General features: G+C 35.9%; 1 protein-coding gene across 4 annotated transcripts in view; it reads right to left on the bottom strand.

Moving 5' to 3' along the window:
* Positions 1-15,127, bottom strand: part of FYB1 (FYN binding protein 1) — a 181,338-nt gene that overhangs the window by 13,207 nt on the left and 153,004 nt on the right. For 3 of the 4 annotated variants that reach the window (XM_027520102.1, XM_027520103.1, XM_027520105.1), the window contains exons 10-16: positions 11,551-11,573; positions 10,434-10,500; positions 9,284-9,421; positions 7,658-7,683; positions 5,097-5,163; positions 1,861-1,951; positions 715-877 (exon numbers count right to left, since the gene is read on the bottom strand). In XM_027520102.1, the coding sequence (XP_027375903.1) occupies positions 715-877; positions 1,861-1,951; positions 5,097-5,163; positions 7,658-7,683; positions 9,284-9,421; positions 10,434-10,500; positions 11,551-11,573 (575 nt within the window). The remainder of the gene's footprint in view (positions 1-714; positions 878-1,860; positions 1,952-5,096; positions 5,164-7,657; positions 7,684-9,283; positions 9,422-10,433; positions 10,501-11,550; positions 11,574-15,127) is intronic. The other variant, XM_027520104.1, reaches the window with a different exon arrangement.

Below are 15,127 nucleotides of genomic sequence, written 5' to 3'. Positions count from 1 at the left end.
TGGGACAGCCAGTCTGGCTATTCAGTTTTAAATATAGGACAACATAATTTTGACTTACTCTTCCCTGGACTTTAAATGAAATAAGCTACCTTTTAAAATTGGACAAAAACATTTCCATCTGTCAGCTTAAGTAGCTGTCAGAGAGGAAAGGACTGTCTTGTGTTTATTTGGAAGAGTAGGTTATAGTAAATGTGCCAAACAGGAAATGAAAACAAGTGAATTTGCAAGGTAGGAAAACTGGAAATGCTAGGTGTGACATATGAGATATAATTTTAAAACCAGACCAGAGCAAGAATCGCTCAATTCTTTAGCACAGTGATTCTCACTTGAGTGTACATAAGAACAAACTAGGGAAGACTTACAATCTCTGTCTGACCCCCAGAGCTCATGACTTAGCAAGTCAAATGTTGGGCTAGGGTATTGCAACTGTGATATTCGCAGAGTTTTCTGATGCTGGGGGTCTGTGGGACCATATTTCCAGAAACACTAATTTGGCATTATCTTTGCAACTCAGTGCCAAATATAGCAGGTGGGAAATGAAAAAAATTAAAATGAAATACAGTGATTCCAGCCTAGCAAGATCTCCAGTTTCTTAATGTGAATTTTCCAGAATTTACAAAGCATGGAGCAAAAAGAGTTTAGAGTGATCACTAAAACTTGTTTAGTTGTTAAATGCTACAGCATCATATTTTTGAAGAGTAAGTAATGACTTACATTTTCCTTCTTCATTCCTGCAGAGAACTTTTGTATCATCTGTGTTTTGTATAACTTCCAGGGATTCTCCAGGCTTTATTTGTAGATCTCTGTTGCCCCACTTTTTAGAAGATAAGGAGGGTGCAACTTTGGTGGAATAGAGGACTCTAATTTCACCATCATACTAGAAAAATAAGGGAAAACATTTATTATTGATTGATGTGTATTATTAAAGTAATTCACTTATTGACAGACTTATTAAGAAATTTTGTTAAAAATTCCAGCAAAATTTCAAATTTTGTTAAAAAAACTAGTTCCTTATTATTTTTTCAAAAGATAACATAAGAAGATTAAAGAAAACTTTTTTGGAGAAAAATCACTTGCAACCTCACCAACCTAATATAATAATTATTTTTAAAATTAAAAAATTTAAGATGTACATGCGTTGACTTGTCACACTCATTTTCTGCAAAATGATTACGATCAAAACTTCAATTCTATTGGTTTGATCACTTTACATAATTACCATTTCTTCTTTGTAGTGAGAACACTTAAGATGTACTCTCTTAGGAATTTTCAAGTATGTAATACAGTAATGCTGACTATAATCACCATGCTGTAACTAGATCCCTAAACTTATTCATCTTATAACTGAACATTCGTACCCTTTGACAAACAGCTCCCCCTGCTCTCCACCTCTGGTAACCACCACTTTACTCTTGGTTTCTGTGGGTTTGGTTTTTTTAGATTCTCCATATAAATGATATCATAAAGTATTTGTCTCTGCCTCTTGTCTGACAATTTACTTAGCATAACACTCTTGAGGTCCATCCACATTGTCAAAACGGCAGGATTTCCTTGTTTTTCACGATTGAATAATATTTCATATCTCTATATATATCACATCATTTTTAATCATTCTATTTTTAGCTTACTTTCTTATTGAGTTTCAAAGGACAGCTAAATTTAGGTGATTACCACAGTATGTATATTGGGCACGTACAAGAGTTTGCTTAATTTCTTATAGGAATAAATCTAAATCTAAAACAAAGTTTGTAGAAAATAAAGGTGTTGTGACGGATAACTGTGATATTGATAATTACACAGAAAATCATCAGTTTTTTCATTAGGGCTTTGAACTTTGTATGATATTTAAATGTAACATACTTTAAATTTTTTCCTGAAGTCTTTTTCTTCTTTTTCTTGCTTTTTTAGCTTCTTAGGGTCTTTTTCTTCAGCTTTGGTCTTGGCTCCTTGACTAGGATGGCAGAACATACATAAAACAGCATTTAGTTTCAAAACATAAAAAGAATAGTGTATAATGGAGAATTCATAGCATTACATTTCTGTTAAATTTCATTTTCAATTCATTATTTTTCTTAGAAATCTAGTACATTCACTGTGATAAATGATGACTTTTCTTAATGTAGAATATTCTTCAAGAGAGTACAGGCTGAGTTAAAATGGAAGCTTGAGATTATCATGGTGAACAATATAAAATGACCAAAGTATAGTTACATTGTTACATATCAGCAATTTCAGATGATCCAACCTATTCTTGAATCCCCTATATTTTCAACCCTTCCTAGATAATCAAGTGGTTTGGCTAATGTCATAGAAAAAACTTTTTAAAAAAGGAATATTAAAAAAAAAATTTGACCACACCATGCAGCTTGCAGGATCTCAGTTCCCTGACCATGGATTGAATCCGTGCCCCAGCACTGAAAGTGCTAAATCTTAACCTCTAGACCATGAGGGAATTCCCCTCCAAAGAACACTTTTTGAAAGACTGATTTTCATGGCTTAAAAATTTATCTATATATTAATTTTTTTATATCTACTTAAAATGAAGCCAGGGTTGTATCTCATGATACCAACTAGAGTCAATTACTATAAGAGAAGTGAACTGGTTTAAGGCAGTGATTCTCCAGCCTGGTCACAAATAGATCACCTGGAAAGTTTTTTAAAGATACCACTGCCCTTGTCTAAATCCCAGAAATTTTAATTACATTAAATTAATTAAAAATTCTAATTAATTAGTTTGAGTGAGGTCCAGGTACTGACACACATATTTTAAAAGCTCCCAGGTGATTTAATCTGCAACCAAGGTTGTGAACCATTCCCCAGGATTAAATATGGTTGTTAGGAAAAGGCTGTGAATCTCTGTAGAAAGGAATTTTAAAAAGCAGAATATTTGTGAATAATGACAGTTTTAAACACTGATATTAATTTTTATTTTGATTACCTAAGATAAAGCTTTGTTTGTAACTGAGCTATTTAAAATATTTGAGTCTTAATTTTTCAATCTTAAAATTGAGTTTATTCACTGGGAAGTGAATTAGTATACACTGCCCTGCCCTAAGTTCTGCACTGTCCCTCAGTGCCTTCTGTCTGCAGGCTTCCCTGGTGGCTCAGTAGTAAAACATCTGCCTGCTAATGCAGGAGACACAGATTCCATCCTTGTGTTGGAAAGATCCCTTGGAGAAGGAAATGGCAACCCATTCCAGTATTCTTGCAAGGGAAATTCCATGGACAGAGGAACCTGGTGGGCTACAGTCCACAGGGTAGGAAAGAGTCGGACCCAACTGAGCAACTGAACAATACAATCTTCTGTCTGCTGGTGTCCTGGGCAGTGATGGAATCCCTGGCCCAGATAAGTACACTGGAGCAATCAGAACACACATGAATGTTAAAAAGGCCCCACAAATTCTCGTTGAAGATAATTTATTGAAATTTATTTTTAAAAATGCAATGCTATTTTAGAGAATACACAATTGTCTTTAACTCTGAAAACAAGCAATGGGAAAGAAAATAGTCCATATTGCATAATGTTGAATCAGCTGGGGCTTATTTTGTTTAAAAAAAAGGGCCAATGGATGACTCTGGGTTCCTAGAGAGCTATTTAGTGGAATGTGGTGGCATTTCTACAGTAATATTAAACACAAAAATGCATTTAAAACTGTCAGGGATAGAAGTGACTTCCTTATGGGGAAGACTATTAGATTTTCTTTTCACAGAGCACTAACAAAGGAGAATGATTCTCCTTTCACATTTCTGGTGTGTTTTGCCTGTAGAACTTGATCTTCATATATAAATAACATATTTCCCCCTCAGTTTCTTTGATCTTGGCACTGCATCTTGTTCCATAAAATTAGTTTAATAATGTTGGTAAAAAATAAATATTTACTTAGAGTTCACTCATGCATTTTTTTGGCACCCCACTCCAGTACTCTTGCCTGGAGAATCCCATGGATGGAGGAGCCTGGTAGGCTGCAGTCCATAGGGTCGCTAAGAGTAGGACACGACTGAGTGACTTCACTTTCACTTTTCACTTTCATGCATTGGAGAAGGAAATGGCAACCCACTCCAGTGTTCTTGCCTGGAGAATCCCAGGGACGGTGGAGCCTGGTGGGCTGCCGTCTATGGGGTCGCACAGAGTCGGACACGACTGACGCGACTTAGCAGCAGCAGCATGCATTTTTTACCAGTACAGCTCAGAAGACACCACTTATTATATTCCACTGATGTTACTTTCATCCTTTAACTGATCAATTCTGAGATCTTTTTATTCATCTTTCTTTTTTCTTGAAAAAGTTAAAGGTATTCTTGCTTTTAGCATGTATCAGATCATCTCACATACTGGAGTACAAGAAAGCATTCTACCATACTACATTCTATTTCAGAAGAATTTTCAAAAGGTACTCCTCTAGTATTAACTGATTTTAGATTTTCTTACAGTTTTTGTCTAAAATTAAATTGAAGGCTTAGGGAAACTAAAGAATGTCACTATTCACTGTTGACTGCTTTTGTTGTTGTTAGTTAGTTTGAATGGAATCTTTGAGAATCTGATGCTTTTGTAAAAGTATGATATAACTTTTAAGAGTCCTTTCAAAATACAATTCTTGCTCTCATTTTTTTTCACAAAAAGAAAACAATCTTCTTGAGGACAGAGGAGGTTTGAAGCAGGTGGGTTAGGATTTGAGATATAAATTAAGCAATGTCTTCAAGACAAACAATGTTGGGGAAAAGTAAAAAGAAAGGGAGGGGATGAATTAGTGAGATCAATTGCTATCAGGCTTTCAGATATTTTCCCAGTGAATGAGAGAATAAATGAACGTAGACATTGGTGAGTCACAGGGCAGAGGATGACCAGGGGACCAGAAGGACCACTGGAGAATCGGGGAGGGGAAGTGGGGGAGGGGAGAGAGAGAAAGAGGAGGAGGACCTGGGCTATCCATCCATTCACAAACCTGGCAGACGGCAGAGCTGGGACCAGGGAGAGGAGAACAGAGCCAACAGGATGGCACACAGTACAAACACACCCCATTGGGGTTTTATCCAATTGAATGTTCTTGAACTGTCTGATTTTCATTACTTCACTGTAATGAGAGCATTTTAATTACCTTATCTCTATTGGGGGAGGAGGGAAATCAGAGGCATCCACATCGTCATAAACTTCATCTCCCATGTCTAACAAAAGACAGAAGAGCAAATGGTGAAACACTGTTAGTGGACATTTCGATATGAGCATTCAGTGATATTTTTAATATAAAGATTGTTTTGAGGACAACAAAATAATTTTCCCCAAGGTCTCTGTACATTTCTCCTGGATGCATCATCTGTTCTTTAAAGGGGAAAGATTTTTCTCTTCCTTGATGCATGTGTTAAAATTCCCTCAGCAACAACAGTGACAATGATTATAACTACTGTTATCAGGGAAAAACCCTCAAGTAGTGACTGAGATTATTTGAAGATCCACAAGTATGATGAACGGCAGGATCAGTTGATTGCTGACAAACAAGTCAGTATTTCTGGCCATCGGCAGCAGGTAAAGATATTTAAAAAGCACTCAAGAAACTTACCTTTGGGGTGCTATGATAATAGCTATCATTTTACTCATATGGTTATGTCTTTGCCTATGTATCTATTTACATATCTATCGATTTGTCTATAACTCTTTTTTACTCACTGATCTGTTCTTCATTAACTTTTCCCTTATAGTAATATTACCTCTGGCACTACCTGAAAATAAAAGGTGCTTGGGATACCCAAACGTTTTGAGAATCAGTATTGGAGAAGGCGATGGCACCCCACTCCAGTACTCTTGCCTGGAAAATCCCATGGACGGAGGAGCCTGGTAGGCTGCAGTCCACGGGGTCGCTAAAAGTCAGACACAACTGAGCGACTTCACTTTCACTCTTCACTTTCATGCATTGGAGAAGGAAATGGCAACCCACTCCAGTGTTCTTGTCTGGAGAATCCCAGGGATGGGGGAGCCTGGTGGGCTGCTGTCTATGGGGTCACACAGAGTCGGACACGACTAAAGTGACTTAGCAGCAGTAGCAGCAGCATTGGTGGAAAAGTGACTGTGACCTTAACTGCCTCAAGGATTTTTCCAGTATGTAGACACTTTTCTTCCTTCTAGACTTCTTATTAATGTTAGGAGGAATGCTGCTTCCTTTCTGCACCTATTAAGTTGCCCCACAGCAAATTAAGCTGAAGAGATGGCTTGAAAGGAGTACAAATGTTTTAAGGAATGATTAGCACAGAAAGTTTAAAATGCTCTCTAATAGTGGCAAGAATTTGATTTCCTTTAACCCTCCCCCTTTTTCTGTATACATGTACACACATATACATGCTGTATTTATATGTGCATATTTTCCTTCCACTCAGATTAACTAATTTCACAGTATAAAAACTTGGTCAGCTACCTGAACAATCTAGAATAAATATATAAAAAATAATGACATATCACTGATATTCAGAAGAGGAAAAATTACTGTTCCATGCACATGCACTTAAGACATAATTAATAAAGACAAAAGAAAATCAAAATGAGCAACACATTTTTTACTTAATTGATCACATTCGTTCCATTTTATACCTACTCTTCGGAGAAGGCAATGGCACCCCACTCCAGCACTCTTGCCTGGAAAATCCCATGGATGGAGGAGCCTGGTAGGCTGCAGTCTATGGGGTCGCTAAGAGTCGGACACGACTGAGCGACTTCACTTTCACTTTTCACTTTCATGCACTGGAGAAGGAAATGGCAACCCATTCCAGTGTTCTTGCCTGGAGAATCCCAGGGATGAGGGGGCCTGGTGGGCTGCCGTCTATGGGGTCACACAGAGTCGGACACGACTGAAGTGACTTAGCAGCAGCAGTAGCATACCTACTCTTTGTGGAGCTAAGTTTCCTGAGTACTTTTTAAAAATTATAAGTTAAGATGTAAGTTCATCATCAGTTATTAATCAATTTGAGCTACAGCCTTACATATTTTCAAATTGTTAGATGAAAACAAAGTCAGATAAACAGTCTGGAAGAATAGATTGTGTTTGGTTTGCTTTTTCAATTTATTTATAAATTAAAATAAACTTTTGAAAGCCTCTGAATATTCTTGCAAGACATTTTATTTTTTTCAAAGAAAATTTAAGAAAAATCCTTTAAGTCTCAGCAGGGGTAAAAAATAAGATGATCAAAATTGTACCAAGAAAAAACTATTTCACATTTAGCAGTGGAAAAATTTCCAAAGACAATATAAATGATACATTTTTAAAAATCATAGAAATTTAGATTCAGAAGGATCTTGGTTGCTCACAGTGTGGCACGTGTTTAGAAATCTTTTTGCAGAAATCTAATACATCAAACTCTGACTAAATTGGGGTGGGATCCATGAGGATCGTTGGGGCCCATCTCTACTCACTCGTCCCTTTCTCCATAGTGATCCTGTGACTGGAAGAACAAATCACTGAAAGTTGAAAATTTCCTTTTCCCACTATTTTACTGTTGAGAAACTGTGAAACTGACCATCCCAGGTGCAGTTACTTGACAAAGTTACACAATTTATTATTTTCAGAGTCAGGACTTTAATTCAGATAGCATGACTAAAGCAATTGCTTCTGCTACCCTATCTGCAAGAAGTGAGATATAAAATATATTAACACAATTAGTTTTTATTACTTACCCACTTGTTTAGGAGGAGAAGGGAAACTGGAAAGAAAATGAGAACATAATTATTTAGGAAAGGCATGAATAAGTAACAGCCTTGAGGCTTATAAAGGCTAATTAATCTGTTGAGTATTATTCCTTTCTCATCCTCCATTTCTCTGCTGAGTCCCAAGTTTTTGTCAATCAATTTGGAATTTAGCAAGACTTTTTGTGAACTCTGGTATTGGCCAAACAAATAAAGAATCATGACATCCACTGGTTTATTTTTCTCACAGCCATTGGACCAATGTTTTTGAATTTGTTCTATGAAGTTTGAGCATATTATCATACCAGAGTAAATGAAATGGTCTAAATATTTCGGAGTCATTGCAGTGTAGCTCCGGACAAAAACTGTTTGACTCAAAGAATAGAAATGTAGAGTCACAACAAAAGTCACAGGAATCTTCATATGACCATAATATTGTATGGTCATATGAAGATCATAGTATGACATAATATTGTTTGATAATATGTACATATATATCCCCAAACAGAAGAAAGGTGAATAAGAGAGGAATATCCACTGAAACTAGAGAGTGAGAACTTATTAATAGAAGTGATTTGAAATCAGGATTGGATGACTTTTAGTTGCAACAGAAAAAGACCTTTGTTTTTATTACTTTCTGAACTTTAAACACACATATACACATAACTGGAAGAATGGTGCACAGTTACACTAAAGTGTGAGAGGTCATTAGTAAAAGTGATTTAAAATCAGAATTAGCTGGTGTGTTATTGAGCAAAAAAATATTTGCTTTTATTTCTAAGTGAGGACTACATTTGAGTAACGATACATGAAGAGAAGATCTGCTACGTTTACTTACAATTTTAAGTATCTCGTTTATTGAGTGTTGTTTTAGTGTCTCACAAAAGGATTTAAAATTAGGAATTCTATGTCAATTATCTTATAAAGACTTCTGTTAAAGTGTGGTGAGTCTATTAACATATATAAAACAATGAAAATTTGAGTGTACTTAAGGTCCTTCAAATTTATACACATGGAACTTATGCTAAAGGATTATTTTTGTATAGAAAGATAAAATGTATGCTTTAGTCTTATTTATACAAACTGAAGATACTTAGAAGAATTTTAATATAGGTCAAACGTACTTCAAGTGGAATTAATATATCATTATTGTGAAAGTTACAAAGACTTTAGATTCTGTACTTAGAGAAAAGAAATTCCAAATTTTGTCCTTTTTTTTCTATAAATTAACTTTTAAAAGAGAATGTATATTTTGAATAATCAGTATAAAATATTATATAATAAAACGTAGTGCTGGAATTCTGACCTTTTAGATGTGATTTACAGCTTAAAAAAAGGTCCTACTAAATGAAGGGTGAGTGCATGCATGTGTGTGTGTGTGTGTGTGTGTGTGTGCATGTTTGAATGGAAAACAAAATGATGTATACGATGATTTTATGTAAATGCACGACTTTAAAAGTGACACAATAAATGAGACTAGAATGGCTAATGGAAAAACACATTAAAATTTCTTAAGACTGTCAGAATTTGGTTATCAGTTATAAAATATTAGTAGCATTTGATGAAATTATTAGTGTAGTTATTGTGCACTGGATTTGGTGGTTGGTTGACTCTTACGATGAACCTTCATCATTGTCTGACTCAGAGTCTTTAGGTTTCTCTCGTATACTTTTCTTTTTGTCATCTTTTCCCTTTAACATCTTCAAAATCCCCCAGGACCAGGTGTTACTCTTCTCTTCAACCTGTAGCGTGGAGCTTTGGAGCATGCAGGCATTGATCAGGTTTTTTATAATTATACTGTGTTGATCATTCAGGCTGTAAGCTACTTATTGTACTCAACAAGCTGAAGCTATTAAGTTTATAAGTCATGGTCTTTGAATACTGCTGCGACTAGGTAAATAGTAGGCAAGTTATTTTCTCCTATTTGGTAGATTTCTTACACCTTGTTTCTTAAACCAGTGAGCTGAGTCAAAAGTTTTAAACATCAATTTAGCTTTGCTATGATTAAAAGTAAGTTGTTATTAGATTAAAATTTTAAAATATGTATTTAAATTTTAAAATGCACCACTTCAAAAGTTTAAACACCTAAAGGATTAAGTTTTCAATATTGCCACATACAGCCACAGATAAACATATGATCTCAATTTATTTGGATTGATTACAACTATGATTATTAAACAAGGGCTTCCTTGGTGGCTCAGACGGTAAAGAATCCACCTGCGATGCAGGAGACCTGGGTTCAATTCCTGGGTTGAGAAGATCCCCTGGAGGAGGGCATGGCAACCCACTCCAGTATTCTTGCCTGGAGAATCCCCATGGACAGAGAAGCCTGGCAGGCTATAGTCCATGGGATCCCAAAGAGCTGGACATGACTGAGCGACCAAGCACAGCACAGCACATGATTATTACACAAAGGCTAGCCATGCAACTATAAACTTTCCAGAGATTGTCACAAAAATGAAGTATTGATTGATAAATAAATGATTGGGAAAAGTTTGAATACTTGTAACCCTTACCCCTTTTCCATTTCACTCCTTTTGACATAGTTGTCAAGGTTCCAAGTGGTATATTCCAAACAATATACCACTTCATTTGAAGTGTGGTATAATTACAATTCCTCATTTGCCATTGCTGTTAATTAAACATTTTTGGTTATGTAACAGGGAATGCTACTTTCTGCTTTTTATTCTAACTAGAAATCAAAACTAGTGACAATTTCAGTATATACAATACTTTGCAAAGAGGCAATTAAGCTGATTATTCTTACCCATTAGCAGCATCCTCCTCTTCAATCCCATCATAAATATCATCATCTGGGGGAGGTGGGAACATCCCTTCATGTGAATTAGGGGGGGGAAATCTGTTAATTTTGTAATTTGGTCACAAATGCTCACTCAAAATTTGATAATAAATGTCTTATGCAGAAATAAGATGTAGAAAGCATCTTATTTTCATATAAATTATTTAAATTAAAATAGCTTTATTTTCCCACTCTTACACAGAGGTAAATTAATTTTTTAACATTATTTTATAAGGAATTCTTAAAAGTGAACTGTAAAAATATGAGGGATGACATAGAGTACTGTGCACTGGAGGTGACAGAGTGGGGAAAATAACAGAAAAAGTAAAATTAAACAGAGGATGGAGTTAAAATTTATTGTGGAAAAAGAAGGGAAAAGTTGATAAGAAAAACTTAATTAATACTAAGGAGAGATTCAGAAAAAAGCATTGATCAAGATGTAAGTAAAGGAAAGCAAATGAAAAGTGACTCTAAGCATTGATGGGAGCTGGGACAAAGAAAAGAATGGAAGGTGAATGAAAAGAATTTTCATTTCTTTATTTTAAAAAAGTTAAACCCTTGCTTGATTTGTTATCCTATGTTTGCTATTTGACAAATATTTATTTAACAAATGTTTACTGACTACCTTCTTTGTAAATATATGTACAATAAAGTTGAAATTAGATTTTTAAGATGATAATTTTAGCACTGCCAGGTATTAGCAACCCTTATTTTGTTGATGGGATAATGAGAAGTCTTTAGGAATCATAGCTGTGGTGACTATGTGAGGTATTATCCAAATAGGGACATTTCTGAAAGTGAAGGGAGATACTACTAGAAATTGTGCTCAGACAACTGTACAAATCAAGACTGCCCTGGGCACACTGGAAGTGGAATCACCCTATGACCCATAACGTGGAAGAAAAAAGTGACTTGCTCAGGGTCACTCAGTGGCCAGGACTGGACTCCATGTTATTGATTCCCAGGCTATTGTTCTTTCTACCACATTAAGATCCTCCTTATTATTTGCAAACAAGAGCATTTTGTCATTAATATACACAAGAACGTCAAAGACTTGAGAAACTGATAAAAGCGTGTAGCTTACCTCCACTTCCACTCTGACTGTGGCTAGGAGAAAAAGAGTAGACATTAATTGATATATTAATTATTTAGCTATCAGGAGAAGAAGTACATATTGAGCAGTTAAATGAGAGAAAAAATAACATTCCAGTCAACAGTTATCAGGATGTTATTTACAATTGTCAAGATATAAAAACAACCTAAATGTCCGCCAACAGATGAGTAAAGACGACGTAGCGTACACACACGGTGGAATGTTATTCAGCCATAAAAGAAGAATGAGATTTTGCTATTTGCAACAATACCAGTGGACCTGCGGGGTATTATATTTAGTGCAATAAGTCAGAGAGTTGTCACTTATATGTGGAATCTAAAAAATAAAACGAATAAATACTACAAAACAAAAAGAGACGCAGAGATGGAGAACAAACTACTGGTTACCAGTGTTGGGGTGGGGGTGGGAGTTTAAGGAGGACAAACTACTATGTATAAAATTAATAAGCTATAAGGATATATTCTACAGTATAGAGAATATAGTCAATAGTTTATAATAATTTTAAATGGAGTATAACTTATAAAAACATCGAATCACTTGTATACCTGAAACTAATATTGTAAATCAGGTACTTTTTAATTAGAAAAAAAGTTATTAGATGTTATGCGTGAAAAGTAAGAAAAATTGTTCCTTATTGTAATAGATGAGTAGTAACAAAGCAAAAAACAAAACAAAACTAATAAGGATCAAGTGAGATTCAGCAATCCATAAAGTTTTCTAAACAATGATATTGTTGATTTCTAGCATTTTACCATAAGGCAATTTTCAGGTTATATAGTATTACATCACTCCATAGATGGACTTATTAAAAAAAGAGCATATTATTCTAGAACTGTTACTGCATTAAATTCAATTTCCTCTCAATACCTTATAATTACAGCATTTAACTCTTAGTCCAATAGGATTACATTTTTTACAAAGGGAATACTTAAAAAAAATTTGAAATCCTATTCGTGGGGCTTTTGTAGAGTGTAGCTCCTAATTCTCTAAATCTCTCTTTCTATAACATTCTATACCTCCCCTCTTTTAAAATTGTTTTCTTGCCTGTTTCCCCACTAAACTGTGAATTATGTGAAAGCAAAGGAAGTCATCTAGTTCATTTTACAGAAAAAAAATTGAGGCTCTGAGAAATCAAGTGATATGACCATGTCCACTTTTGATTAACTGAAAAAATGAAATAATCTCAGTGTCCTGCTTTCCTGTATGGATGACGTCATTTTTACTACACCTCGCTGTGCCCTCTGTGTCATCATTTTTGCCTTTTAGATAATCTTCCAAGAACAGATATCTGATATTACAATCGTATAGTATGTTTATACATCATATATGACCCTTAACCTTAAAGTCAGAATAACTTTAAAGTCTACTGCTAATCTAGAAATAAAAAGTACTTTCACTAATGGAACTTTGGAGAAAAACATGCTATAAATGTCTTAATATACAAATAGAAGTGATTTTTGATGAAGCTTAAGTATATTCGCTACTTGCTTACAAACTGTTTTCACACTCACTGTCTTCAACACTTTCCTCTGAGCATGAAGCAAGCATTTAGAATTATGAGAAAAACTGCAAATTGGGGTTGGCTGCCACTTCTGGCAAATACAACATATTCCACCTCGGAGATTTCATATCCAATTTCCAAAGAATTGGGTGATCACAATCGGGAACAAAGCCACTATATATTATTTGATTTCTAGAGCAGTTCTTCATTTTCTCTTTGGAATATAAACCATTGATCTGGTGAGCCAGAGGGAAGGAAAGGAGAGTGTGAGAAAAGACAAGGAAAGAGAAAGAGGAAAGGAGAAATGGCAGGAAAAAGGTTGGGAAATACACCTAGAAGAAGAGTTTTTTATATGACGAAGGAGTGGTATTTGCACTTGTAATTTCCTTTTGTTCAACTTTTCACTTTTATTACAAAAAACTGCTTCATTGAGAAGAAACGGAGAAGTACAGCTGCCAGGATCTGCGCTTTTTAAGCCTCCTGTCTGCTCTCAGAGTGTGAGGTATACAGTTGGTTTTCCTAACCCTGGAGAAATTGGGAAAGAGCTGGCCAAGAACCTCCTGATAGGAGCCAGGAGGTATATGGGGGAGGGAGAGGAGAGGCTGGTGCTTTCTCTTATTCTTGCCGGAACAAGCTGCCAGCTATACTCAGCATCTTTCCTTGTTCTACTAAGGACAAAGCACGTTCTGTTATAAGATCTCTGCCAGCAGCAGCTGTAGTTTCAAAAAACAAAACAAAACAAAACAACTTGTGTAGAAGTGATGTCTCTTCTTCCATTTTCTTATTAAATATGCATAAAGAAGGAATCAGTTCAGTTCAGTCGCTTAGTCGTATGCGACTCTTTGCGACCCCATGAATCACAGCACACCAGGCCTCCCTGTCCATCACCAACTCCCGGAGTTTACTCAAACTCATTTCCATTGAGTCGGTGATGCCATCCAGCCCATCTGATCCTCTGTCGTCCCCTTCTCCTCCTGCCCTCAATCCCTCCCAGCATCAGAGTCTTTTCCAATGAGTCAACTCTTCGCATGAGGTGGCCAAAGTACTGGAGTTTCAGCTTTAGCATCATTCCTTCCAATGTAATAGATGCTAGTAAATATTGTGGTGCCATACTTGTTTAAATTATTAATCAGTAGAGCTATATACACTTCCTCTAACCCCGTTTTATTAAACAGAAGATTCCGTTTCTGCTACATGTTTACTAACTGGAGATGTCTTGTAGAGTTGTGGTATGTATGGTGGTGGTGGTTTAGTCACTAAGTTGTGTCCTACTCTTTGCAACCCCTGGACTGATGTAACATGCCAGGCTCTTCTGTTCATGGGACTCCCCAGGCAAGAATACTGGAGTGGGTTGCCATTTCCTTCTCCAGGGGATTTTCCCAACCCAGGGCTCAAACCTGGATCTCCTGCATTGGCAGGTGGATTCCTTACTGCTGAACTATCTGGGAAGCCCTGTGGTATGTACAGACTAGTTAAAATGGAAAAGGTAATAGCATTAATTTGGGAAACAGTCACTTATTATGAAAATAATGCTTCATTTTAAGAATATCATCCCTTTTTTGTGGATTTATTTATTTTTTGAGTATTTTCATCAGTGTAAATATATATATATATGTATTATATATATATATATATATATATATATATATATATATATATATATGCTGCTAAGTTGCTTCAGTCGTGTCCGACTCTGTGAAATCCCATAGACGGCAGCCCACCAGGCTCCCCCGTCCCTGGGATTCTCCAGACAAGAACACTGGAGTGGGTTGCCATTTCCTTCTCCAATGCATGAAAGTGAAAAGTGAAAGTGAAGTCGCTCAGTCATGTCTGACTCTTAGCGACCCCATGGACTGCAGCCTACCAGGCTCCTCCATCCATGGGATTTTCCAGGCAAGAGTACTGGAGTGGGGTGCCATTGCCTTCTCCGATATATATATATATATATACACACATACACACACACACACACACATATATATATATATATATATATATATCACCGCTGCTGCTGATGCTAAGTCGATTCAGTCGTGTCCAACTTTG

The sequence above is a fragment of the Bos indicus x Bos taurus genome, chromosome 20 (genome assembly GCF_003369695.1).
Source record: "Bos indicus x Bos taurus breed Angus x Brahman F1 hybrid chromosome 20, Bos_hybrid_MaternalHap_v2.0, whole genome shotgun sequence".
Taxonomy (NCBI): domain Eukaryota; kingdom Metazoa; phylum Chordata; class Mammalia; order Artiodactyla; family Bovidae; genus Bos; species Bos indicus x Bos taurus.
The sequence above is the reverse complement of the archived record's forward strand: the minus strand, read 5'-3'. Positions and strand labels throughout refer to the sequence as shown.